At 43.1% G+C, this 25,750-nt stretch overlaps 1 protein-coding gene across 1 annotated transcript in view; it reads left to right on the top strand.

Moving 5' to 3' along the window:
* rpgrip1 (RPGR interacting protein 1) overlaps window positions 1–25,750 on the top strand; it is an 82,723-nt gene that overhangs the window by 36,846 nt on the left and 20,127 nt on the right. Inside the window, exons 9-21 of the mRNA XM_060900113.1 lie at window positions 11,311–11,457; window positions 11,606–11,679; window positions 11,960–12,165; window positions 12,258–12,364; window positions 12,457–12,507; window positions 12,626–12,805; window positions 12,908–13,025; window positions 13,168–13,680; window positions 16,649–16,812; window positions 19,590–19,817; window positions 19,927–19,987; window positions 20,076–20,170; window positions 20,433–20,622. Coding sequence (XP_060756096.1) covers window positions 11,311–11,457; window positions 11,606–11,679; window positions 11,960–12,165; window positions 12,258–12,364; window positions 12,457–12,507; window positions 12,626–12,805; window positions 12,908–13,025; window positions 13,168–13,680; window positions 16,649–16,812; window positions 19,590–19,817; window positions 19,927–19,987; window positions 20,076–20,170; window positions 20,433–20,622 — 2,134 coding nt within the window. The remainder of the gene's footprint in view (window positions 1–11,310; window positions 11,458–11,605; window positions 11,680–11,959; window positions 12,166–12,257; window positions 12,365–12,456; window positions 12,508–12,625; window positions 12,806–12,907; window positions 13,026–13,167; window positions 13,681–16,648; window positions 16,813–19,589; window positions 19,818–19,926; window positions 19,988–20,075; window positions 20,171–20,432; window positions 20,623–25,750) is intronic.

A 25,750-nucleotide genomic window follows, 5' to 3' on the forward strand; every position in this document is an offset into this window, starting at 1 on the left:
AACTCAGCAAGGAGGTACTGTTAGCAGGAAAGGTCACCAGGGACCCTGGATTTTCTCCACTTCCTCTCTGCTGCATAGAGACCAATTCTGTAGGAGCGAAGTATTTTGGACATCCAGGGACTAGGAGGGGAAGATCTTGCTGGCCTGGAGACAAACGGAGATAATGTGTCCAGTGATGAGGAGAGAAAGGAGAGCAGGAAGGATGCAGCAGATTCACTGGGGAGACTGGCAAAGGATTCAAGCAGGGGGAGGGAGGCAGTGACCAAGGAGGCAAGAGAGGAGGGAGAGAGGGAGCTGAGGTTTCAACAGACTGTAACAGTGGGGGCAGGGAGGATGATGACTGTAGAGAAAGAGGGAGGGAGAATGAAATGAAGTGATGGTCAGACAGATGGAGAGGGGTAGCTGTGGGATCTGAGAAAGAGCAGGTTTTTAGGAGCAAGACCAGGTCTAGAAGGGTGACAGCTTTATGGGTTGGAGGAGAGTTCAGCAGGGAGAGATCAAAGGAGTGGAGGAAGGAAAGCAGCAGAGTGGGAGGCTTCTAGGTGGAGCTTGAAGTCTCCCAGGTGCATCACACCACATTGCAGACTGAACAAATATAAAAACTCTTTTCTACCAACTGCCATCAAAATGCTCAATGACAGCAGCCATGCTATGCAGTACACAGGTTTTTTTATGTATAGTTTTATGTTTTTTATGTATAGGTCTATGTTTTTATGTATTCCATGTATTGTCTTAATGTACCGTATGAATGTTGTTGCAGTGATTGTTTAAGCCTAACACAAATTTCCCCTCTGGGGACAATAAAGTACACTCTACTCTACTACTCTATCAGTGGGGTGCCATCTTATGGGAAATCATGGAATCAAATCAGGAAAACCCTATATTTAATTGAAAATAGTAGTGACAACATAGGGGTTCAGTGCTTTGTGAAAGACTGCATAGGCAAACCGTGCAATATTTGAAGAATAACATTCCTCAAATGTAAAATTGCAAAGAATTTGGGGATCACATCATCTACGGTACTGTGGCAGCAGGGGCGTGGTCAAGCGGCGGTCTGTGAATGGAGGGCGGAGTCAGGGAAGGTAAGGGGCAGAATCACTGCACCTGATGTCAGTTAACCTGTGTTGGTGTGTCTTCCCCAGTGACCGCGCCCTATAAAAGGAGAGAGTGAGCAGAGGAAGGGAGCTCTCTCCCCAACCAGACGACTTGTGTGTGCACGTGCATGTGTGGCTGGGAGAGTGGAAAGTTACTGAAAAGCGCAAAAATAAAGAGTTTTGGAAACTCAGTTCTGGCCTGCCGTACTTCTGTGCTCCACCCACCCGCTCAAAGTTCTACAGTGGTGCCGAAACCTGGGAATTCGGAGCACAGAGGAGAACAGCCCCATGGAGTCCTCCCCCTTCACGGACCCGATCCACACCCTCGCCACGGCCCAACAGAGCCAGCACCAGGCGCTAGTCACCCTCTGGAAGGAGCAGGAGCAAAGGTTCGAGGCCCTGGTGCTGGCGCAATAGGAAGATCGTCAGGCGTTCCGGCACCTCCTCGTGTCAGCGGGGTCCACCACCTCCACTGCCGCGGGCCCTCCCCACCTCACCCAAACAAAGATGGGCCCGCACGACGACCCTGAGGCCTTCCTCGCGCTCCTTGTGCAAGCAGCAGAGGCCTGGGGCTGGCTGGTGGAACAGTGCATGGCGCACCTCCTCCCCCTGCTAACGGGCGAGGCGCAGCTGACCGCGCTACAGCTCCCCACCGACAGCCAGCTGGTCTACGCAGATCTGCACCGGGCCGTCCTCCAGCGTGTGGAGCGCACCCCAGAACAACATCGACAGTGCTTCCACACTCTGCGCCTAGAGGAGGTCGGGCGGCCGTTCGCGTTTGGCCAGCAACTCCGGGATGCCTGCCGGCAGTGCCTGAGAGCTGACAACCGCGACACAGAGGGAATCATCGATCTGGTGGTACTGGAGCAGTTCATCGCCCGACTTCCCGAAGGGACTGCAGAGTGGGTCCAGTGCCATCGCCTGGCGTCGCTGGATCAGGCCATCGAGCTGGCAGAGGACCATTTGGCGGCTGTTCCCATGGCAGGACAGCATGTCTCCTCTTCTCCCCTGTCCTCTCTCTCCCCCTCCCCTTCTGTTCCTCATCCTTGCCCCGTTCCTCCACAGCGGGGGCCGGCTCCACCCCAGCCAGCCCGCCGCACCCACGGTGCCCTCCCATTTCCCACTTCCGTGTCTGTCTTTCCCCCCCTCAGGTGAGTGAGCCCCAGAATGCCAATGCAGAGAGAGAGCCCGGGTCGGTTTGCTGGCGCTGCGGGGAGCCGGGGCACCTCCAGCATCAGTGCTCGGTAATGGAGGTGGGCGCAGTGGTCCGGATCCCCGACACGCCAGGAACCGCCCTCGATTGGGCCGGAGCGTATCACATACCGGTGAGTATCCAAGGGGATATGTATCAGGCTTTGGTGGACTCCGGCTGTAATCAGACCTCAATCCACCAAAGCCTGGTGCAAGATGAGGCATTGGGGAGAGCACAATTGGTGAAGGTGTTGTGTGTGCACAAGGATGTTCACAACTACCCTTTAGTGGCGGTCCACATTCTATTTCGAGGGGAGAAATTTAGTGTAAAGGCGGCAGTTAATCCTCGCCTTACCCACTCAATAATTTTGGGGACAGATTGGCCGGGATTTCGGGAATTAATGACTCATTTAGTGAAGAGTGGGGCCTGCCATAGTTCAGCAGGAGGAGGTCCCGGTGTGGCATTGTGCGGGAGCAGCTGTCACAGAGCCGTCTATGTCATCACTGCATCAGAGTGAGGAGCAGCAGGCTCCTCCTCCCTCTCTTGGGGAATCCCTCGCGGATTTCCCGTTAGAGCAGTCGCGAGACGAGACTCTGCAGCATGCGTTTGACCAAGTGAGAGTAATCGATGGTCAAACGCTCCAGCCAAACACCACCCCGTCCTTCCCCTATTTTTCCATTATGAAGGATAGATTATACCGAGTGACGCAGGACACTCAGACTAAGGAGCTGATCACACAACTTTTGATCCCAAAGAGCCGCCGAGAATTTGTATTCCAGGCGGCTCACTTTAATCCCATGGCTGGACACTTGGGACAGGATAAGACACTAGCCCGAATAATGGCCTGGTTCTATTGGCCAGGGATTCATGGCGATGTCCGTAGGTGGTGTACGGTGTGCCGCGAATGCCAGTTAGTAAATCCAGCGGCCATTCCAAAAGCACCTTTGCGCCCTCTGCCATTAATCGAGACCCTGTTCGAAAGAATTGGGATGGATCTCGTCGGGCCATTAGATTGGTCAACATGAGGGTATCGCTTTATTTTAGTTCTGGTGGACTATGCAACGCGATACCTGGAAGCAGTGCCTCTCCGCAATATCTCAGCACATAGTATTGCGGAAGCACTCTTCCACGTCACCTCCCAAGTTGGAATCCCCAAAAAGATTCTGACTGATCAAGGCACTACGTTTATATGTCATGCACACTGCATGAACTGTATGGGTTACTAGGAATTAAGCCGATCCGCACCAGCGTTTATCACCCACAAACGGACAGTTTAGTCGAACGGTTCAATCGCACCCTCAAGAACATAATTAAAAAGTTTGTACACAAGGATGCACGCAATTGGGATAAATGGCTCGAACCCCTGTTATTCGCAGTGCGAGAGGTCCCACAAGCCTCCACGGGGTTCTCCCCATTCGAATTATTATATGGGCCTAAGCCGCGTGGCATCCTAGATGTACTGCAGGAAAATTGGGAGGAGGGACCTTCAACAAGCAAAAATGAAATTCAATACGTTATCGACCTGCGCGCAAAACTCCACACACTCACACACCTAACCCAGGAGAATTTGCGGCAGGCCCAAGAACGACAAATCCACCTGTACGACAGGGGTACATGCCTTAGGGAGTTCGCACCAGGAGATAAAGTACTTGTGCTGTTGCCTACGTCGAGCTCCAAATTGATCGCCAAATAGCAAGGACCCTTTGAGGTCACACGGCGAGTCGGGGATGTCGACTATAAGGTAAGGCAAACGGACAGGGGTGGGGCGCTACAGATTTACCACCTCAATCTGCTCAAACTTTGGAACGAGGAGGTCCCCGTGGCGTTGGTGTCATTGGTTCCGGAGAAGGTGGAGCTGGAGTCGGAGGTTCAAAAGGGAACATTGACATCGCTTACCTCTCCGGTCCCCTGTGGAGACCACCTCTCCCCGACCCAACTCACGGAGGTTGCCCAGTTGCAGACCGAATTTTTGGACGCGTTCTCACCCCTGCTTGGCCGCACCCGCCTCATAGAACACCACATTGAGACGCCCCCGGGGGTGGTAGTGCGCAGCCACCGTTACAGGCTGCCCGAACACAAGAAAAAGGTGGTTCGGGAAGAACTCGAGGCCATCCTCAACATGGGCATCGTCGAGAAGCCCCACAGTTACTGGAGCAGCCCGGTGGTCTTGGTTCCCAAGGCCGATGGGTCGGTCCGGTTCTGTGTGGACTATAGAAAAGTCAACGCGTGTCTAAATTTGATGCGTACCCAATGCCTCATATTGACGAGTTGCTGGATCGACTAGGCATGGCTTGCTTTTATTCGACACTGGATTTGACAAAGGGTTATTGGCAGATCCCCTTGACTCCATTATCCCAAGAAAAAACGGCCTTCTCCACACCGTTTGGCTTACACCAATTTGTCACACTTCCTTTTGGGCTGTTTGGGGCGCCCGCTACGTTCCAGCAGTTTATGGATAGGGTCCTCCGCCCCCACACCACCTATGCAGCCGCATACTTAGACGATATCATAATCTATAGTAATGACTGGCCGCGGCATCTGCAACACCTAAGGGCCGTCCTTGGGTCGCTGAGGAGAATAGGTCTCACAACCAACCCGAAGAAGTGTGCGATTGGGCGGGTGGAAGTACGGTATCTGGGCTTCCACTTGCTCAATGGGCAGGTGCGTCCCCAAATTAATAAGACAGCAGCGATTGCGGCCTGATGCCAGTTAACCTGTGTTTGTGTGTCTTCCCCAGTGACCGCGCCCTATAAAAGGAGAGAGCGAGCAGAGGAAGGGATGCCAACCAGACGACTTGTGTGTGTGCGTGCATGTGTGGCTGGGAGAGTGGAAAGTCACTGAAAAGTGCAAAAATAAAGAGTTTTGGAAACTCAGTTCTGGCCTGCCGTACTTCTGTGCTCCACCCACCCATTCAAAGTTCTATCTAGAGAAATCTCCATATGGAAGAGACAAGGCTCAAAACTGACATTGGATGCCTGTGATCATCAGGCCTTCAGGTGATACTGCATTAAAAGCAGACACATGTCTGTAGTGAAAATCACTGTATAGGCTTGGGAACACTTCAGAAAACCATTATCTGTGCAAACGGTTCATTAATGCATCCACAAATGCAAGTTAAAACCATATATAAAACAATATCCAGAAACACTGCCACCTTTTCTGGACCTGAGCTCTTTTATGATGGACTGAGGCAAAGTGGAAAATTGTCCCGAGGTCTGACAAATCAAAAGTAGAAATTCTTTTTAGAAATCATGGACACCACATCCTCCAAGTGAAAGAGGAGTGGGACCATCCAGCTTCTTAGCAGTGCACAGTTCAAAAGCCAGCATCTGTGATGCTATGAGGGTGCATTAGTGCACATGACATGGGTAGTTTGTACATCTGGGAAGGTATCATTAATGCTGAATGATATATACACATGTTTCAGAGCAATATACTGCTATCCAGACTTTTTTTTCAGGGAAGGCCTTCCTTCTTTCAGCAAGCCAATGCCATACTGCTTTCTGTGCATATTAAAACTACATGGCTCCTGATTTGTGACAATGACATTCATTTCTCTAAATGGAAGCAGATTTACCTGCTTGCATCACAGCAGACACATACATTTTCACATCAAAATCTCTTTCATATGCATTGAGACTCAGAAAGCTCAGTCAGTTTAGCTTTCTACCATTCAAGCTTCAAAACTGGCAAAACCTTATTGGATTTCAGATTTCAAATCATCAGCACACTGACTGACAGGCACAGTTGAATCCAGAGCAGCAATGATTGCCATGGAGTAGCCCCATAAAAAAAAAAAAAAACTTGCGTGTACTCTATACAATGCCTTCTAGCGGCAGGACGTGACAGACATGGGGACAATGGTGTGTGGTGCAAAAAAGTGCTTTTATTTTTGTTTATTTTGTGGAGTGGAGTGAGCCAGTTGGTGCAGGAAGTGCACCAACTGCAAGGGATCAAAGTGGAGGTGGTATGCTCAAGTGTCTCAGGGTGTGAGGAGTGGTAAGTTCTTCTTAGTGGTGCATAGGAGCAGCTTTGCAATGTTTCCAGCAGGGGAGGGAATCATCTGAAGTTGTATCTGCTGGGAAAACAGCAAGTCAGATTTAGCATTCAGGAGGAGGTACTCACTCAGTGAATGGTGTGCCGCCTTTATATACTCTCTCACTGTCTCCTGGAGGGTGAATGCACATGCTGTCATTAGCAGCTACCAGCCACACTGCATTAAGCTGCTCCTCTCCTCTATGTGTTCTAGGTGCTGTTTTCTGCTGGTGGTGCTGAACTGCTGCTGCTGAGTTTTGGTACAGGAGTTTTTCACTCTTTTCCCTTTAAACCACTCCAGTGTAGCTTTAGCGGTATGTTTAGGGTCATTGTCCTGCTGGAATGTGAACCTTCATCCCAGCCTCAAACCTCTGGTCGACTCAAACAGGTTTCCCTGCAGAATTGCTCTGTATTTAGTGCCATCCATCTTTCCTTCAATCCTGACCAGCTTTCCTGTCCCTGCGGATGAAAAACATCCCCACAGCATGATGCAGCTACCACCATGCTCACTGTAGGAATGGTGTCCTCAGGGTGATGGGAAGTGTTGGGTTTGCACCACATATTGCACCACACATCCCATGATGGCCAAAAGGTTCAATTTTAGTCTCATCTGACCAGAGAATCTTCTTCCATATGTTTGGGGAGTCTGCCACATGCTGTTGGGCAAACTTCAAACATGTTTGCTTTTTTTTTTTTAAGCAATGGATTTTTTTCTGGACACTCTTCCATAAAGCCCCACTCTGTGGAGTGTACAGCTTAAAGAGGTCCTATGAGCAGATAATCCCATCTCCACTGTGGATTTTTGCAGCTCCTTCAGTGTTCTCTTTGGTGTCTGTGTTGCAGCGAAACACTGTTCTCTAGTCCACTCTGACTGCTCTGGAATATTAAGCTCTTTGCATAGCTTAGACCTTTTATTACCACAAACTTTTGTCCTAGCTCTCTCTCAAAACTGGGATTATCAGAAGAGGCATGTGTTTCTAGTGAGTATGTTTCACTTTTAAGATCCTGATCACACATGAATCTCATTTTGTCTAACACAAACACTTATTTGGTACTGAGAAACTTCCACTGAACTACTATCAATCAAACATTTGTTGCATCTTTAAACTGGTTCTTTTTGACTAGCAAGCACTTTAACACGATGACTCACTTATCCGTGCTTGCATATGGTGTTAGGACCACACAAACAGATCATTTGGATCAGATCATACATGTGATGAATTCATCTATCATCTGGGTTGTTACAGTGCAGAGACAGAGCACATCATCTGCCAACTGCCAACAAACACCAAGAATTGTTGTAAGTTCTTCTGGATGCGAAAATATACTGCAGTTTTCTCAAAAATAAAACAAACAGACAGAGCCAGGAGACCTGTAATCCAGGTTTTAAAAATATCTTATTTGTGCACCAAAGGGAGAACCTGGAGACAGCTGATTCACAAGGTCAGGTCGAAAATAAGTTAGTCTAAAGTTGGGACATTGTGTAAAAATATAAATAAAAACAGAATGTGATGATTTGTAAATCATGGTAATCCAAATGTTGAAACTCACAAATTTCATTGTTGTTTGAAAAATATATATGCTCATTTTTTAATTGGATGCCAGCAACATGTTTCAAAAAGGGTGGGACAGAGACATGTTTGGAAGAAGAAGAAGAAGAAGAAGAAGAAGCCTTTATGTGTCACATGCACACTCAAGCACAGTGAAATTCGTCCTCTGCATTTAACCCATCTGAAGCAGTGAACACACACATGCGCGCACACAAGTGAGCAATGAGCACCCACACATGTACCCAGAGCAGTGGGCAGTTATGCTCCAGCACCTGGGGAGCAGTTGGGGTTAGGTGCCTTGCTCAAGGGCACTTCAGCCCAAGGCTGCCCCATATTAACCTAACCGCATGTCTTTGAGCTGTGAGGGAAACTGGAGCACCTGGAGGAAACCCATGCAGACCACCGTGTTTCATCACCTCTACTTTTAACAACACTCTGTACATGTTTGGGAATTGAGACCATTTGCTGTAATTTTGAAAATGAGATTGTCCCATTCTTGCCTATTATAATTTCAGCTGCACAACAGTCTGGGGTCTCCTTTGTCATATTTTTGTTTCACAATGTACCAAATGTTTTCAATTGGTGACAGGTCTGGACTGCAGGCAGGCCACTTTATCATCTGGAATCTTTTACTACAGAGCCATGCAGATGTGATGTGTGCAGAATGCAGTTGTCAGCCTATCTGTATACATCGTTTAGCATTAATGGTGCCTTCCCTGAGGTGCAAGCTACCTATGCCATACTGTATGCACTAATGCATCTCCATACCATCACAGATGCTGGCTTTTGAACTGTGCGCTGATAAGTCAGATGGTTCCTCTCCTCTTTGCTCAGAGGACATGATGTCCATGATTTCCAAAAAGAATATCAAATTTTGATTTGTCAGACCACAGAACAATTTTCCACTTTGCCTCAGTCCATCCTAAATGAGCTTGGGCCCAGAGAAGGTAGTAGTGTTTCTAGGTATTGTTTATATATGGATTCTTCTTTGCATGGTAGAATTTTAATTTCCATTTGTGGATGCAGCAACAAACTGTGTTAATCGATTATGGCTTTAGGAAGTATTTCTGAGCCCATGCAGTGATTTCCATGAAAGAATCATGTCTGTTTTTAATGCACTGCCACCTTAAGGCCATCTTTACTTCTGAGAAACTCTGGGATGCTCTTTTTATACCCACAATCATGGTACTGATCATGTAATTTCCAATTAACCTACACTATCGTTCAAAAGTTTGGGGTCACCCAGACAATTTTGTGTTTTCCATGAAAAGTCACACTTTTATTTACCACCATAAGTTGTAAAATGAATAGAAAATATAGTCAAGACATTTTTCTGGGCGGCACGGTGGTGTAGTGGTTAGCGCTGTCGCCTCACAGCAAGAAGGTCCTGGGTTCGAGCCCCGGGGCCGGCGAGGGCCTTTCTGTGCGGAGTTTACATGTTCTCCCCGTGTCCGCGTGGGTTTCCTCCGGGTGCTCCGGTTTCCCCCACAGTCCAAAGACATGCAGGTTAGGTTAACTGGTGACTCTAAATTGACCGTAGGTGTGAATGTGAGTGTGAATGGTTGTCTGTGTCTATGTGTCAGCCCTGTGATGACCTGGCGACTTGTCCAGGGTGTACCCCGCCTTTCGCCCATAGTCAGCTGGGATAGGCTCCAGCTTGCCTGCGACCCTGTAGAAGGATAAAGCGGCTACAGATAATGAGATGAGATGAGATGAGACATTTTTCTGGCCATTTTGAGCATTTAATCGACCCCACAAATGTGATGCTCCAGAAACTCAATCTGCTCAAAGGAAGGTCAGTTTTATAGCTTCTCTAAAGAGCTCAACTGTTTTCAGCTGTGCTAACATGATTGTACAAGGGTTTTCTAATCATCCATTAGCCTTCTGAGGCAATGAGCAAACACATTGTACCATTAGAACACTGGAGTGATAGTTGCTGGAAATGGGCCTCTATACACCTATGTAGATATTGCACCAAAAACCAGACATTTAGTAGAATTTAGCTAGAATAGTCATTTACCACATTAGCAATGTATAGAGTGTATTTCTGATTAGTTTAAAGTGATCTTCATTGAAAAGAACAGTGCTTTTCTTTCAAAAATAAGGAAATTTCAAAGTGACCCCAAACTTTTGAACGGTAGTGTAATTAGCTGTGAGATGTTCCACCAGGTGGTTTTTTGTGTGTTTGTTTTGTTTGTTTTAGTATTACACAACTTTTCCAGTCTTTTGTTGCCCCTGTCCCAACTTTTCTGAAACATGTTGCTGGCAATAAATTCCAAATTAGCTCCCCCCCCCCAAAAAAAAAAAAAAAGTTGTTTGGGTTTAAAAAATTTCTCAGTTTCAACATTTGATATGCTGTCTGTAGGGTGGCGCGGTGGTGTAGTGCTTAGCCCTGTCGCCTCACAGCAAGAAGGTCCTGGGTTCGAGCCCAGCAGCCGGCGAGGGCCTTTCTGTGTGGAGTTTGCGTGTTCTCCCTGTGTCTGTGTGGGTTTCCTCTGGATGCTCTGGTTTCCCCCACAGTCCAAAGATATGCAGGTTAGGTTAATTGGTGTCTCTAAAATTGACCATGGGTGTGAATGTGAGTGTGAATGGTTGTTTGTCTCTGTGTCAGCCCTGTGTTAACCTGGCAACTTGTCCAGCGTGTATCCCGCCTCTTGCCCATAGTCAGCTGGGATAGGCTCCAGCTTGCCCATGACCCTGCAGAACAGGATAAGTGGCTACAGATAATGGATGGATGGATATGTTGTCTGTACTGTTCTCAATGAAATATAGGGTTTCCATGATTTGCAAGTCATCACATTCTGCTTTTATTTACTTGTACACAGCATGCCCACTTTTTATGGCAACAGGGTTGTTTCTGAAAAATGGCAGATACAATAATAATTATGAGTGAAATATTCAATAAATTAGTCTCATTGATGGATTGTGGAACATTTTTATGTCAAAATAATGAGTTATAGTAAGTCAAAATAATGACATACTAAGCTGAAATAACTAAATAAATGACTCAATAAATAACTTAGCTTCATAATTATTATTGTATGTGCCATTTTTCAGAAACAACCCTGTTGCCAAAAAAGTGGGCATGCTGTGTCAAAATAAGTTAATAAGTCAAAATACTGATAATTGGGGGGGGGGGGGGGGGAATCACACATTGTGGTTAAGGGCGTATGTACTTGCAATGTACAACAAAATTGGCTTAAGTTTACAAATTGTTATCATGGAAAAAACAGGCTTACTGTATTTATTATTACTATATTTCAGAAACTTTTTTCCATTTATACACTTTTACTGTTGCCATTTAACAGTATTTTCCTGCAAATTATGGTGTACACTGGGCATTTTTAGTGTGCTCTTTTAAAACAATTGAACACTATTTGTACACCAGTAATATTGTGGTGCATTTATTCTGCTTCTTATACATGTTTATGTACCATAGGGCCAAAAATCACTGCAGGAGAGCCAGGGGACTTTACTGGGAAAAGTTGGGCAGCTGAGTGAGCAACTGAAACAGGAAAAGCAGAAGGTGATGATCCTAGGTGGTCAACTTAATACTGCCACTATCTCACTGCACAACTTGGCAGAGGTACTGCAGTCATGTCATTTTCATATTAGTGAATTCAGGACTACTTCTTATAAATATAATACACTCAAAAATAAGCAAATAATATCCATTATAATCTAATAACATTGAAACAGATCTTTATCTCACCAATATGGTGATCTATTCGTAGCTTCAGGAGAGGGTCTCAGACATTGAAAGGGAGAGAAGTCTCTTGAAGAGGAACTATAATGCTCTACTGCTTAGGTGAGTTCTCTGCAAAACTCATCCAAACAACCTCGTTCTTTTATATTATACTATATATATATATATATATATATATATATATATATATATATATATATATATAAAAAACTACACCATTTCTTTTATATCACTATCAACATATTTACAGTAATACACTGACAGATTTTCAATGTTGTAAACAGGCACGTTCTGTGCATTTTCTGCAATTTGAATGCAGTCAAGTTATGCAAGTTTGAATCAGATGTAATCATACTGAAATATTTAATGATTTCCACCATAGCACTCTGTCTGCCCATAGCCACCATAATGAACATGAGAGTGAAAAAGAGAGTGATAGAAAGGAAGTGGAGGACTGGAGAGTTGAAATATCAGTACTGGAAAAGAAGCTGGAAGATGAAAAAAGAGAGAGGGAAAAGCTGGAGCAGGAAAAAAAGTGGGTGGTACAAGACTATGAAAGGAATCAAATGGAAAGAGCACAAGAAAGGGGTAAGCATGTGAGAATGTGGTTTAGGACAGGAGTTCATGAATAGTCTATTCATGCTGCAATATTTCCATAACTTAATTGTTTTCTCATTTAGCCATGACCATGACCCTTAGAGAAAAACATGACTTCCTGGAGCAAGAAGTTCTACAATACAAAAAGCATGTGATATCCCTACAAGAGAAACTAAACAGAGTATCAAAAGTAAAAGATTGACTTGAAGTGATTTAATACTGCATGTAATGACATGTTGATAGTCAAACTCTTTTTTTCCCCCCCACTCCTTTCTATCAAAGGATTTTCATATGGATGTGGAAGACCTAAGTGAAGTTTTGATGCAGATGAAGGTTTGTTTGCTTTTGTTAGATAAGTAAAACATTAAAGTAAAATGTAAAACAGCATTTACACAAAGTCTTTTTACATTTAAAATCAATCTCTCTCTCTCTCTCTACTTCTTCCTCTCAGGCTTTACGATTGCAGCATGAGAGTTGCAAAGGTCTGACAGACCTGATGAGTAATGAGAAGGTCAAAGACCCATCAGGAGAGCTGGCTGCTCTACAGGCCTCACATGCAGAAACAATATTAGAGCTGCAGAAAACTCGGGAATTGTTGGTAATGCAGCATAAGCTCAATAGTGACCTGCAGGTAACTAAATACACACACACACACACACACCAAAATAATAATAATAATAATAATAATAATAATAATAATAATAATAAAGACATAATGGCTCCACTTTACCAGGCTGATGTGAAGATGGAAAAGGAGAGAGCAGAAAAAGAAAGAGAATGGAAAAGAAGGGAGGTCAATGAAAAAGACAAACTGTTGAAAGATAGGGATCTTCAAATCAACAGTTTAAAAGGTAAGACCTGTGGGAATATTGTACATCTGCAACCTTTAAATAAGCATAAATTTATTTAGGCAGTGGCATTGCTTGAAATGGCCACTTATTTTGTAATATTGTGTATCAACCAATATTTTTTTTTCTCTACTTATTGTTTCAGCTCAGCTGAAAGACTTAACATACCATGCTAGAAAATACAATCAGATTATACCAGAGCAATACATATGGACAGGAGTGGATCAGGAATTAGTCCAGATTATGGAGGGGAATACCAGATTAAATCAGTTCCAAGATGAAGGATCCTTGCTTGAAATCAGCCTCATGGGAGCTACATTTACCCCTCTGGGACTGAAACTCATGAGACAGCAGAGAGGTGTGGATACCAGTGGTCCCCATGAGGTGGTAACATTTTGTACCTACACATTCCTTGATTTTGAAATGCACTCAACCCCACTGAGTTCAGGGACACAGCCAAACTATGGCTTCACATCCTGCTATGACCTCACTGGCCACAGCCCCACCAAACTTGAAGGTCAAGCGGCTTTTGCAAATGTTGAAGTACATCAGGCACTAGGAGGAGTGCAATTCATAACCCAGGGCAGAGCAAGAATACCCCTCATGCAAATGTTACAGCACAGAGGAGAAAAAGTAAAAGGGAGAGTCAACATTACAGGTAAGAGGAACAATAAATGCAGTGTATGCTACCTAATGAAATCATTTTGAAAGAGAAGTTTTTCTTAGTTACAGTCCTCTAGTAGCCCAGCCTCCTTTAAGAAAACCCCTATTTCAGGTCGTAAACTGATGAATAACCTAGTTCAGAGCAGTGTGATAGAACAGAACAAACATTAACCAGTATACAGTCAGCTTCAGAATAATTGGTATCCATGGTAAAGATGAGTAAAATATTTGTGTGCTTAACTAGGTAGCTTAATCTTACACTGATAATATGAGAGATACCTAACCGTTAGGTGGCATGGTGGTGTAGTGGTTAGCGCTGTCGCCTCACAGCAAGAGGGTCCGGGTTTGAGCCCCGTGGCCGGCGAGGGCCTTTCTGTGTAGAGTTTGCATGTTCTCCCTGTGCCCGCGTGGGTTTCCTCCGGGTGCTCCGGATTCCCCCACAGTCCAAAGACATGCAGGTTAGGTTAACTGGTGACTCTAAATTGACCGTAGGTGTGAATGGTTGTCTGTGTCTATGTGCCAGCCCTGTGATGACCTGGCGACTTGTCCAGGGTGTACCCCACCTTTCGCCCGTAGTCAGCTGGGATAGGCTCCAGCTTGCCTGCAACCCTGTAGAACAGGATAAAGCGGCTAGAGATAATGAGATGAGATGACCTAACCATTATTTGAAGTCTAAGTAAGTAAGTAAATAAGTAACAAACACACATGCAAAATGATTTTTGGCATTTCTCCATTTCATACTTCATGTAACCACTATTTGCCAACTTAACAGCACAGGGTTAAGTTGGCAAATAGCAGTTACATGAAGTATGAAATGGAGAGATGCCAAAAATCATCCCATCAAGTAATGTTTGATGGGATAGGAGAATGCAGAGGAAGGAATATGAAACCATTCTTTCATGCACAATCTCTCCAGGTCCCCTAGGTTCCTTGCTATTTATCCCACATGTTTTCAATGGGTGTAGGTGTAGGCCATGTCAAAAGCTTGATTCTATAAACCATTTTTGTGTGGAGCTGAATTTATGCTTTGTATTATTTTCCTGCTGGAAAGCCCAAGTCAGCTGTCACACCTACAGCAGCCCCAACAACTGCAACTCTCATGAACTTTCACAGCATCCAAACATGGCCAACACTGACAGTGATTCAAACTTGAGTTACCAGCAAACTCCACAGACTCCAACATACTCAGGCTCACCTTCATACTAATTATAATCACCTGCCTATCATTACACAGCACTACAGAGATTTCAAATGGACTTTCCAAACACACACATACACACATTGTTCAAAGCAGTAGATCCTGTTTGTTTGTCTATGAATGCTAATGGTTCTCTGCCTGTATTGTTATTCTGGTTTTGACCGTATGCTTAGCCCTGGTTTACAAGTTTGCATCATGTCTCCCTGTTGTTGTTTGTACTGCACCTAAACCATGCCAGCCCATGACTTTATCTCTTAATTACTTCTCTGTATGCTGTTTGCTGCTCAACTGACCCTGTCCTCCTCTGTGCATGGTAGATTATTTTGTCAACTAACTGGATGCAACGAAACACAAATCCCACCGGAGCACTCTCACTACTCAAGTATAGCACATTGGAGAGCAGGAACAGTGGTTCTGAGAGATCACTGACCAGATCCAGCAACTGGCATCTGCCCTTAGCTAATCTTTATTTGAAGTAAATTTGAAAGAGAAAAAAAAACATGTGCAAAATGACATTTGGCATCCCTCCATTTACTACTTCATATAATCCCCATTTGCCAACATAACAGCATAGGGTCTTGTCATGTGCCATACCACCTGTGTCGTGTGCCATGCCACCTGTGTCTCCAGCTCCAACCCCCTCTGCTCAGTCTCTGATCGCCCAGCCTGATAAGTTCATTGGAGACCCCTCACAGTGTCAGGGCTTCCTCTTTCAGTGTGAGCTGTACTTCACCACACAGGTACCTCTCAGGCCAAGCCAAGATCATACAGCTCCTTAATTTACTCACTGGCAAGGCGCTCCAATGGGCTACTGTAGTGTGGGAGCAAGGCAGCAAGCTGCTCTCATCCTCCAAATACTTTGTTACCCTGTTTTGCTGAGTCTTTGACCATGCCACTGAGGGCAAAGAGATGGGTAAGCCTTTGTTAGTGGTCATGAAAGGCAGGAGAAGAGCAGTGGAGTACACCCCTGAGTTTTGCATGCTAGCAGCAGAGAGAGACAGTGTTGAGGGCTGCATTTTGCCAGAGGCTCAACAGCAATGTTCTCACTGAGTTAGTGTGCTGCAACAAGGCTGCCTCACTCAATTGTCTCATTAATTTAACCACCTGACTAGACAACCTGCTATGAGATCACAAACAACCCTGCCTTCCCTCACCAGCTATATGCTTGCCTAATCAGCCTGAGCCCATAAAAGTTGGCCATCCCCACCTGAGTCCAGCAGAGTGGGACAGGAGGGGCTCTGCTTCTACAGTGTGGGACCTGGCCACACCATTGCTCACTGCCCCTCATGAGGAAGCATCCATGCTACTGACTCACTTCTCAACACAACCCCACAGTGAATCAAAAGTCATTTCTTTATGAACAATCCTTCACATTACAAGCTCAGATCTTGTGTTCAGGTCAAGTTTCTCTACTTTCTGTGCTAATTGGCTCTGGGGATGAAACAAATCTCTTCAACCAAACCACAGCCCACCAGCTCAAGTTATCTAATTTTATGAGACTGTTTAATTAAATTTATAGTGAAGCACTGTATAAACTTTATATAAGTATACTTATTGTATAAGCAATGTGTACCTTGCATTTCTAGTGCTTCCTGTATAAACAGAACCACTTCCCCATCACTTGTATTTTCTGTTTGAGATTAAACCAAAGTGCAAATGCATGTTCATTTATCAGTGTTTATTGATTTGATGGTCTAGCTCTGCATTCCAATTTGATTTGCTCTTTCGCTATCAATAGAACTGCCTTTTTTTTTTAACTTCATAGGTTCCAAAGGGGAGATAATAGGGGTGCTGGAATTCTGGGTCCGTCTGTTCTCTGGAGTGGAGCCAAAAGATATTCATACAGATAGAATGACAGAAAAAATGATGGACAGCATGACTGACCTGCCTATAGCCAGAAATTTATACAGGAGTCACATACAGCCTGAAGTAAATACTATACTATCTTGCATTATCTATGTGACAAATAATTTAAATGCTTCATGAATCACAATTTTAATATAAGAAGACTAAATTCTGTGAATGAATGATGTTGGCTTGAGAGCCCACAAAACAATATTGTAAATATTGTATTCTAGGGTGTTATTCCAGTTGGTTGCTAGGGTATTCTAGGTGATTGCTATGATATTCCAGGTTGCTAGGGTTGCTACAGTGCCTTGAAAAAAGTATTCATACCCCTTGAACTTTTTCACATTTTTCCACCTTACAACCACGAACTTAAAAGTTTTTTATTGAGATTTTGTGAGATAGACCAACACAGAGTAGCACATAATTGTGAAGTGAAACGAAAATGATAAAAGGTCTTCAAAATTTTAAACAAGTAAAAATCTGAAAAATGTGATGTGCATTAGTATTCAGCCCCCCTGCGTCAATACTTTGTAGGGCCACCTTTTGCTGCAATTACAGCTGCAAGTCTTTTGTGGTATGTCTCTACCAGCTTTGCACATCTAGACACTGAAATTTTTGCCCATTCTTCTTTGCAAAATAGCTCAAGCTCAGCCAGATCGGATGGAGAGCGTCTGTGAACAGCAATTTTCAAGTCTTGCCACAGAAGCTCAATGGGATTTAGGTCTGGACTTTGACTGGGCCATTCTAACACATGAATATTCTTTGATCTAAACCATTCCATTGTAGCTCTGGCTGTATGTTTAGGGTCATTGTTTTGCTGGAAGGTGAATCTCCTTCCCAGTCTCAAGTCTTTTGCAGCCTCCAACAGGTTTTCTTCCAGGATTGCCCTGTATTTAGCTCCATCCATCTTCCCATCAACTCTGACCAGCTTCCCTGTCCCTGCTGAAGAAAAGCATCCCCATAGCATGATGCTGCCACCACCATGTTTCACAGTGGGGATGGTGTGTGCAGGGTGATGAGCAGTGTTAGTTTTCCGCCACACATAGCGCTTTACATTTAGGCCAAAAAGTTCAACTTTGGTCTCATCTGACCAAAGCACCTTCTTCCACATGTTTGCTGTGTCCCCTACATGGCTTCTGGCAAACTGCAAACGGGACTTCTTATGCCTGTCTGTCAACAACGGCTTTCTTCTTGCCACTCTTCCAAAAAGGCCAGATTTGTGGAGTGTACAACTTATAGTTGTCCTGTGCACAGATTCTCCCACCTGAGCTGTGGATTTCTGCAGCTCCTCCAGGGTGATCATGGGCCTCTTGGCTGCTTCTCTGACTAGTGCTCGCCTTGCTCGCTCTGTCAGTTTAGGTGGACGGCCATGTCTTGGTAGATTTGCAGTTGTGCCATACTTTTTCCATTTTTGAATGATGGATTGAACAGTGCTTCCTGAGATGTTCAGAGCTTGGGATATTTTTTTTATAACCTAACCCTGCTTTAAACTTCACCAGAACTTTATCCCTGACCTGTCTGGTGAGTTCTTTGGTCTTCATGATGCTGTTTGTTCTTCAGTGTTCTTTAACAAACCACTGAGGCCTTCACAGAACAAGTGTATTTATGCTGAGAGTAAATTACACACAGTAGGACTCTATTAACTAATTAGATGACTTCTGAAGGCAATTGATTGCACTGGATTGTATTTAGAGGTATCAGAGTACAGGGGGCTGAATACTAATGCACACCATATTTTTCAGATTTTTATTTGTTTAAAATTTTGAAGACCATTTATCATTTTCATTTCACTTTACAATTATGTGCTACTCTGTGTTGGTCTATCACATAAAATCTCAATAAAAAACTTTTAAGTTCATGGTTGTAAGGTGGAAAAATGTGAAAAAGTTCAAGGGGTATGAATACTTTTTCAAGGCACTGTGTGTGTGTATGTATATATATATATATATATATATATATATATATATATATGGCGCCACAGTGGTGTAGGTCCGGGTTCAAGCCCCGTGGCCGGCGAGGGGCTTTCTGTGCGGAGTTTGCATGTTGTGCGGAGTTTGCATGTTGCATGGGTTTCCTCTGGGTGCTCCGGATTCCCCCACAGTCCAAAGACATGCAGGTTAGGTTAACTGGTGACTCTAAATTGACCGTAGGTGTGAATGTGAGTGTGAATGGTTGTCTGTGTCTATGTGTCAGCCCTGTGATGACCTGGCGACTTGTCCAAAGTGTACCCCGCCTTTCGCTCGTAGTCAGCTGCGATAGGCTCCAGCTTGCCTGCGACCCTGTAGAAGGATAAAGTGGCTAGAGATAATGAGATGATACACACACACACACACACACACACACACACACACACACACACACACACTGCACTCATGAATACTATGCACCCATGTCATATTAATGGAAAGCCATGGCCTAATGGTTAGAGTTGATTCCCTGGATCAGCAGGAATGGCTAAAGTGCTCAAGTAAAGTACCTAACCCCCAACTGCTCCCCAAGCTGCTCTGGGTACATTGTACATCACTCTGGATAAGACCATCTGATAAATGCCATAAATGTAATGAAATAACTAGATGTCATATTTTTTCATTATATTTGTGTGTAATTGAAATAAATATTCTGTTTAAACTGGACTGTATATTCCATATATAAAACTGCAGGAATCCATGCATTATGAGTTAAAGCTGATCGATCAAGGTTTACATTAATTATTCTTCTTATGTACAAATTTACACAAACTCAGGAGCATGAGTAGGGTATTTCTGAATGTCCAGGATTATGAATCCCAAATTCCTGATGTAAGTGCTCCTACAAAGAATTTACAAGTAAATCATTTCATGTCCAATCTCTTGTTTTAGCCAGAGCCTTCCAATCTACCACTTAAAATGTATAGTCCTGTAAGATCACAACAACCCCAGTTTCCTGCACCCAAGTCACCTCCAAGGGAACCAGGAGCTAAATGGATACAGTTTCCAATTTACAGTCAAACCTGTCATATAAGGTCTTTCAACCACAGTCTGAATATGCCTGACTCTCGTCACATCTCAACTAGCAGCAAGCAAATGAGCTTAAGACATCATTCAAAGGTACAAATGTAAAATATATTTCTTCTGCACCACTTTAACAGCATCTGCACAAATTACCTTTTCCATAAGTCATCGTAGTCACTTCCCCCATTTCTTCCTTTGATGGCAGGCAAGGGAACAGGAAGACAAGGAGAAGAGAAAAGAAGAATCCCAGTCTGTAAGTCTGAGAGGTAAGAAAAAATAATTATTTACATTGGTTAAATCATCATCATAATTTGTTTTATGTGGCAGTAAATAAATGTATCTTTACCTGACTAGACCTAAAGGACAGTGAAGTTCTAGACTCTTTGGACTCCATCACCACCAGTGATAGTGATGTTATCATTCCCCAGCCTCAAAGACCTGTCAAGGAGGTACTAAAAGTTGTTAATGAGTATTTTAAATTAAATTTATTTAGCATTAGGAATAATTTATTTTTAAATGTAATCATAAAATTATATACATACTCTGTAAAATTACAATGCATCTTCTGTAGTTTACTATAATATGTCATATTTGGCAAGAGTTAGGTTAATATTTTTCAAAGTGTAAAATATGTAACAATAGGTTTTTTGTGCTTTTTTTTTTAAAGATTCAAAAGTCGGACCTAAAGTTTTGTCTCTTTTGGTTTTTCAGGGCAACAGACTTAAAATTGAGATATTATCACTTTTGTTTGAACCATCCTCAAGTGTTGCTTTAGACCAATCTGTGCAGCAAGTTTATGTGAAGTACCGCCTCATAGGCATTCCCATGGAAACCACAGAAACCCCCATGTCTCTGCAAAAACCAAAAGATGGGGAAGAAATACATTTCAACTTTTGTAGAGGTACAAGTTGAAGATTGTAATGACAATATATTTGAATAATATTGGCTGGCTTTTTTTCGTGGTATATCAGATATATTCCATTCAGCTAGGATGATATTGAATGAGTTGAGTTCGATATCATGCTAGCTGAATGGAATATATCTGATATACCACGAAAAAAAGCCAGCCAATATTATTATTATTATACATACACACACTCTTCATATCAGCATTCTCAAAGGCCAACGCTAGCTTACATGTGAGTTGGTGCTGTTTAGCGTGGCAGTGCAGTCACCTTCCAACCAGTGTAGTGTTCATCAGCACAGCAGTGAAGTCACTTACAGCCACTGTAGTGTTGATCAGCATGGCAGTGAAGTTGCCTTCCAGCCGGTGTGGCATTCATCAGCCTGGCAGTGAAGTTACCTTCCAACCACTGTAGTGTCATCAGTAGTGATCGCGAATGCTAATAAAGCAGCGCTATCAAGAGCAAGTAGCACAGGCTAATGACTGAGAAACTAAGATTTCTGTCTCCAGACTTTTCTTCCATGCATGCTCGCCACAGTATTTTTCACTCATACTGAAGTATTCATTTCCCTATGTAATTTACTGAGTTACTTTTAAAATCAACATCGACAATGACACAATGGAGCTACCTGGCAGCCAAAATTCTCTCAAAAGCTTCCATTTTTGATGAAGCAAACCTGGCGACCATGTTTGTTTACAAATTATCACAGTTGCCTGCTAGCATGGAAGTATTACATCTCTGACATGTTGCTTTTCCAGTTGTGTGATGTCTGTCGCTATGTTTTTCTCTTGTAAATATGTGTGAAAAATATCTAATGAAGTTTTGGTAGCCTTTCGGGTGTTCAATGCATCTCTCTCTTTCCTGGTGAACACAGAAATGGTTGTGCATACTGTGTGTGCAGTAGAAAAGTTTCTCATTGGATATTCGCGGTCCGATGTGTGTTGTTGTGTTGTCTTAACAATGTGCAATATTGGAACAAGATTGCACGCTCATTCTCCATTGGGTGGAGTGGCGTAATACACGTAGGATAAGCGATATGATAATACCGCATGCTATCGAACCAAATGAATGAAACTCGCAAGAAGGGAATAGAATATATGTTTTTATTTCATGGAAAGTGTTCTGTATGTATAATAATAAATTATATTCATTTTGATGCCATTTTGGGATGGGTTTCCAATGTAGCCTTCTTTACATAATGCAAGGTAGTTTTGTTTTCACAGTTACATAATAAAAATACATGAAGACATGAAGGAAATGATAACAGTGTTAATCTTATCTTTGAGAAAATTGGCAGAAAGATGTCGCTTACTTTGAAAGTTAACCAGATCACCTTTTTTTTTTGTATTCTTTCTACTGGGCTAAAGGGTGAGAGAGCCAAGTTACTGGTGTCAGTGACAGAAGCCAGCAAGGACTGTTAACATCCAACCCCGATTCCAACACAGTTTGGAAACTATGTAAAATGTAAATAAAAACAGAATGCAATGATTTGCAAATCCTTTTCAACCTATATTTAACTGAACATACTGCAAAGACAAAATATTTAATGTTCAAACTGATAAACTTTTTTTATTTTTTGTAAATATACACTCATTCTGAATTTGATGCCTGAAACTTGTTTTAAATTTTGAGACAAGGGCATCAAAAGACTGGGAAAGTTGTGAAATGCTCAAAAAACACCTGTTTGGAACATTCGACAGGTAAATACAGTGGTGCTTGAAAGTTTGTGAACCCTTGAGAATTTTCTATATTTAGATTAGATTAGATAAAACTTTATTGATCCCTTTGGGAGGGTTCCTCAGGGAAATTAAGATTCCAGCAGCATCATTACAGATAAACGGAGAAAAGGAATAGAGAAAAACTTCTAGATTAATTAAAATAAATTAAGTATTTACATATACAAATATAAAAAGAATAAGATATGGGGAAGAGAGGAAGGGGGAGAGAGGAGGAGGGAAAAAAGGGGAGGGGGCAGCAGGAGAGATATTGCACTTTATTTTACACATTATATTGCACATTGTCCAGTATTGCTTATTCTTATTTCTGCTAAAATATGACCTAAAACAACAGATTTTCACACAAGTCCTAAAAGTAGATAAAGAGAACCCAGTTAAACAAATGAGACAAAAACATTATACTTGGTCATTTATTTATTGAGGAAAATGATCCAATATTACATATCTGTGAGTGGCAAAAGTATGTGAACCTTTGCTTTCAGTATCTGTTGTCACCCCCTTATGCAGCAATAAGTGCAACTAAACATTTCCGGTAACTGTTGATCAGTCCTGCACACCAGCTTGGAGGAATTTTAGTCCATTCCTCCGTACAGAACAACTTCAACTCTGAGATGTTGGTGGGTTTCCTCAAATGAACTGCTCATTTCAGGTCCTTCCACACCATTTCGATTGAATTAAGGTCAGGACTTTGACTTGGCCATTCCAAAACATTAACTTTATTCTTCTTTAACCATTCTTTGGTAGAATGACTTGTGTGCTTAGGGTCATTGTCTTGCTGCATGACCCACCTTCTCTTGAGATTCAGTTCATGGACAGATGTCCTGACATTTTCCTTTAGAACTCGCTGGAATAATTCAGAATTCATTGTTCCATCGACGATGGCAAGCCGTCCTGTCCCAGATGCAGCAAAACAGGCCTAAACCATGATACTACCACCACCATGTTTCACAGATGGGATAAGGTTCTTATGCTGGAATGCAGTGTTTTCCTTTCTCCAAACATAACGCTTCTCATTTAAACCAAAAAGTTCTATTTTGGTCTCATCCGTCCACAAAACATTTTTCCAATAGTCTGGCTTGTCCACGTGATTTTAGCAAACTGCAAATGAGCAGCAATGTTCTTTTTGGAGAGCAGTGGCTTTCTCCTTGCAACTCTGCCATGCCCACCATTGTTGTTCAATGTTCTCCTGATGGTGGACTCATGAACATTAGCCAATGTGAGAGAGGCCTTCAGTTGCTTAGAAGTTACCCTGGGGTCCTTTGTGACCTCGCCGACTATTACACACCTTGCTCTTGGAGTGATCTTTGTTGGTCAACCACTCCTGGGGAGGGTAACAATGGTCTTGAATTTCCTCCATTTGTACACAATCTGTCTGACTGTGGATTGGTGGAGTCCAAACTCTTTAGAGATGGTTTTGTAACCTTTTCCAGCCTGATGAGCATCAACAATGCTTTTTCTGAGGTCCTCAGAAATCTTCTTTGTTCATGCCATGATGCACTTCAACAAACATGTTGTGAAGATCAGACTTTGATAGATTCCTGTTCTTTAAATAAAACAGGGTGCCCACTCACACCTGATTGTCATCTCATTGATTGAAAACACCTGACTAATTTCACCTTCAAATTAACTGCTAATCCTAGAGTTTCACATACTTTTGCCACTCATAGATATGTAATACTGGATCATTTTCCTCAATAAATAAATGACCAAGTATAATATTTTTGTCTCATTTGTTTAACTGGGTTCTCTTTATCTACTTTTAGGACTTGTGTGAAAATCTGATGATGTTTTAGGTCATATTTTAGCAGAAATATAGAAAATTCTAGATGGTTCACAAACTTTCAAGCACCACTGTAGGTTGATTGATAATCAAATGTCACAGATGTTCAGGTTGGTTTTCAGCCTTGCCCCTTATGTGCAAATATTTCTCTGGATTCTCTGAACCTTTTTCATGATATTATGGATTGTTGATGGTGAAATCCCTAAATTCTTTGCAATTGTGCATTGAGGAAAATTGTTCTTAAACTGTTGGGCTATTTGCCCATGCAGTTTTTCACAAAGTGGTGACCCTCACCCCATCCTTGTTTGCGAATGACTGAGGCTTTCTAATTACCAATCAAATTGGGAGGAGACAGAGCTTCAAAACAGCATCAAGCATGTTTATATCATTTTTATCCACTCACCAATTATTAGTTATTGGGCATAAACATACATTACCAGTCAAAAGTCTGGACACACCTACTCATTCATAAGTTTTTTTTCTGCATTTTGACTATTTTCTACATTGTAGAACAATACTGAATACATCAAATCTATGAAATAACATAAAACTTTGTCAGGAGGGACATGGTCGAGTGTCAGCTGTGGGAGTCTGGTAGAACCAGCAGGTAAAATGTAATGAATTGCACCTGTGTTTGATTACTGGCAATTTACCCTTTTGTGTTTTTTCAGAGAGAAACCAATGGTCTCATTCATATATATATATATATATATATATATATATATATATATATACAGAGAGAGAGAGAGAGAGAGAGATGAGCTACCCAGTGCCGTGTGTGTAAAGTGATGATAAACTAAAGTCACTGAAAATATAAATCAGATAGAGAAATAAAAACCCACCTTGAGTCAAGCCTGTCTTCCCATTCCTCATTCCATAGTCCATGAGAGTTCTATCCTGGTCCCAAAATCTGGGAGTGAGGAATAAAAATTCCACCATGGAGTCCACACCAGTCATGGAGATCCTCCAGACCCTTGTCAGCAACCACCAAGCTCAACATCAAGCCCTTATCACACTGTGCACAGATCAGGAGCAGCACTTCTAGGCTCTGCTCCAGGCCCAGGCAGAGGACTGACAAGTGATTTGGAGTCTGGTCCAGCTAGCAGGTACTCCACCAGCCTCTCCTGTGAATACTCCAGCCAACCCCCCATGCAACTACTCAAACTGGGTACACAGAATGACCCAGAAGCATTTCTGGAGCTATTTGTGCAAGTCACTGAAGAGTGCTCATGGACAACCTCGCTGTGGGCAGTCTGTCTATTGCTGGTCCTGTCAAGGGAAGTCCAGATTGCAGCTCAACAGCTCCCAGCTACTATCATGCTGGAATATCCAGACCTAACACAGGCTATTCTGCAGTGGGTCAGTCGCACACCTGATCACCACCACCACCAGCACTTCTGTGCGCTGTCATATCATGAGATTGGCCACCTGATTACCTTTGTTCAACAGCTCTCAGATGCCTGCCGATGGTGGTTGCTGAATGGAGAGCGCAACGTGAAGGACATCACCTGAGTGGCACTGGAGCAGTTCATCATTCAACTGCTAAGAGGAACATCAGCCTGGGTTCAGTGCCACCATGTGTGATGTCACTGGAGGAGTTGGTCTGGG

Source organism: Neoarius graeffei, chromosome 19, assembly GCF_027579695.1.
Source record: "Neoarius graeffei isolate fNeoGra1 chromosome 19, fNeoGra1.pri, whole genome shotgun sequence".
Lineage (NCBI taxonomy): Eukaryota > Metazoa > Chordata > Actinopteri > Siluriformes > Ariidae > Neoarius > Neoarius graeffei.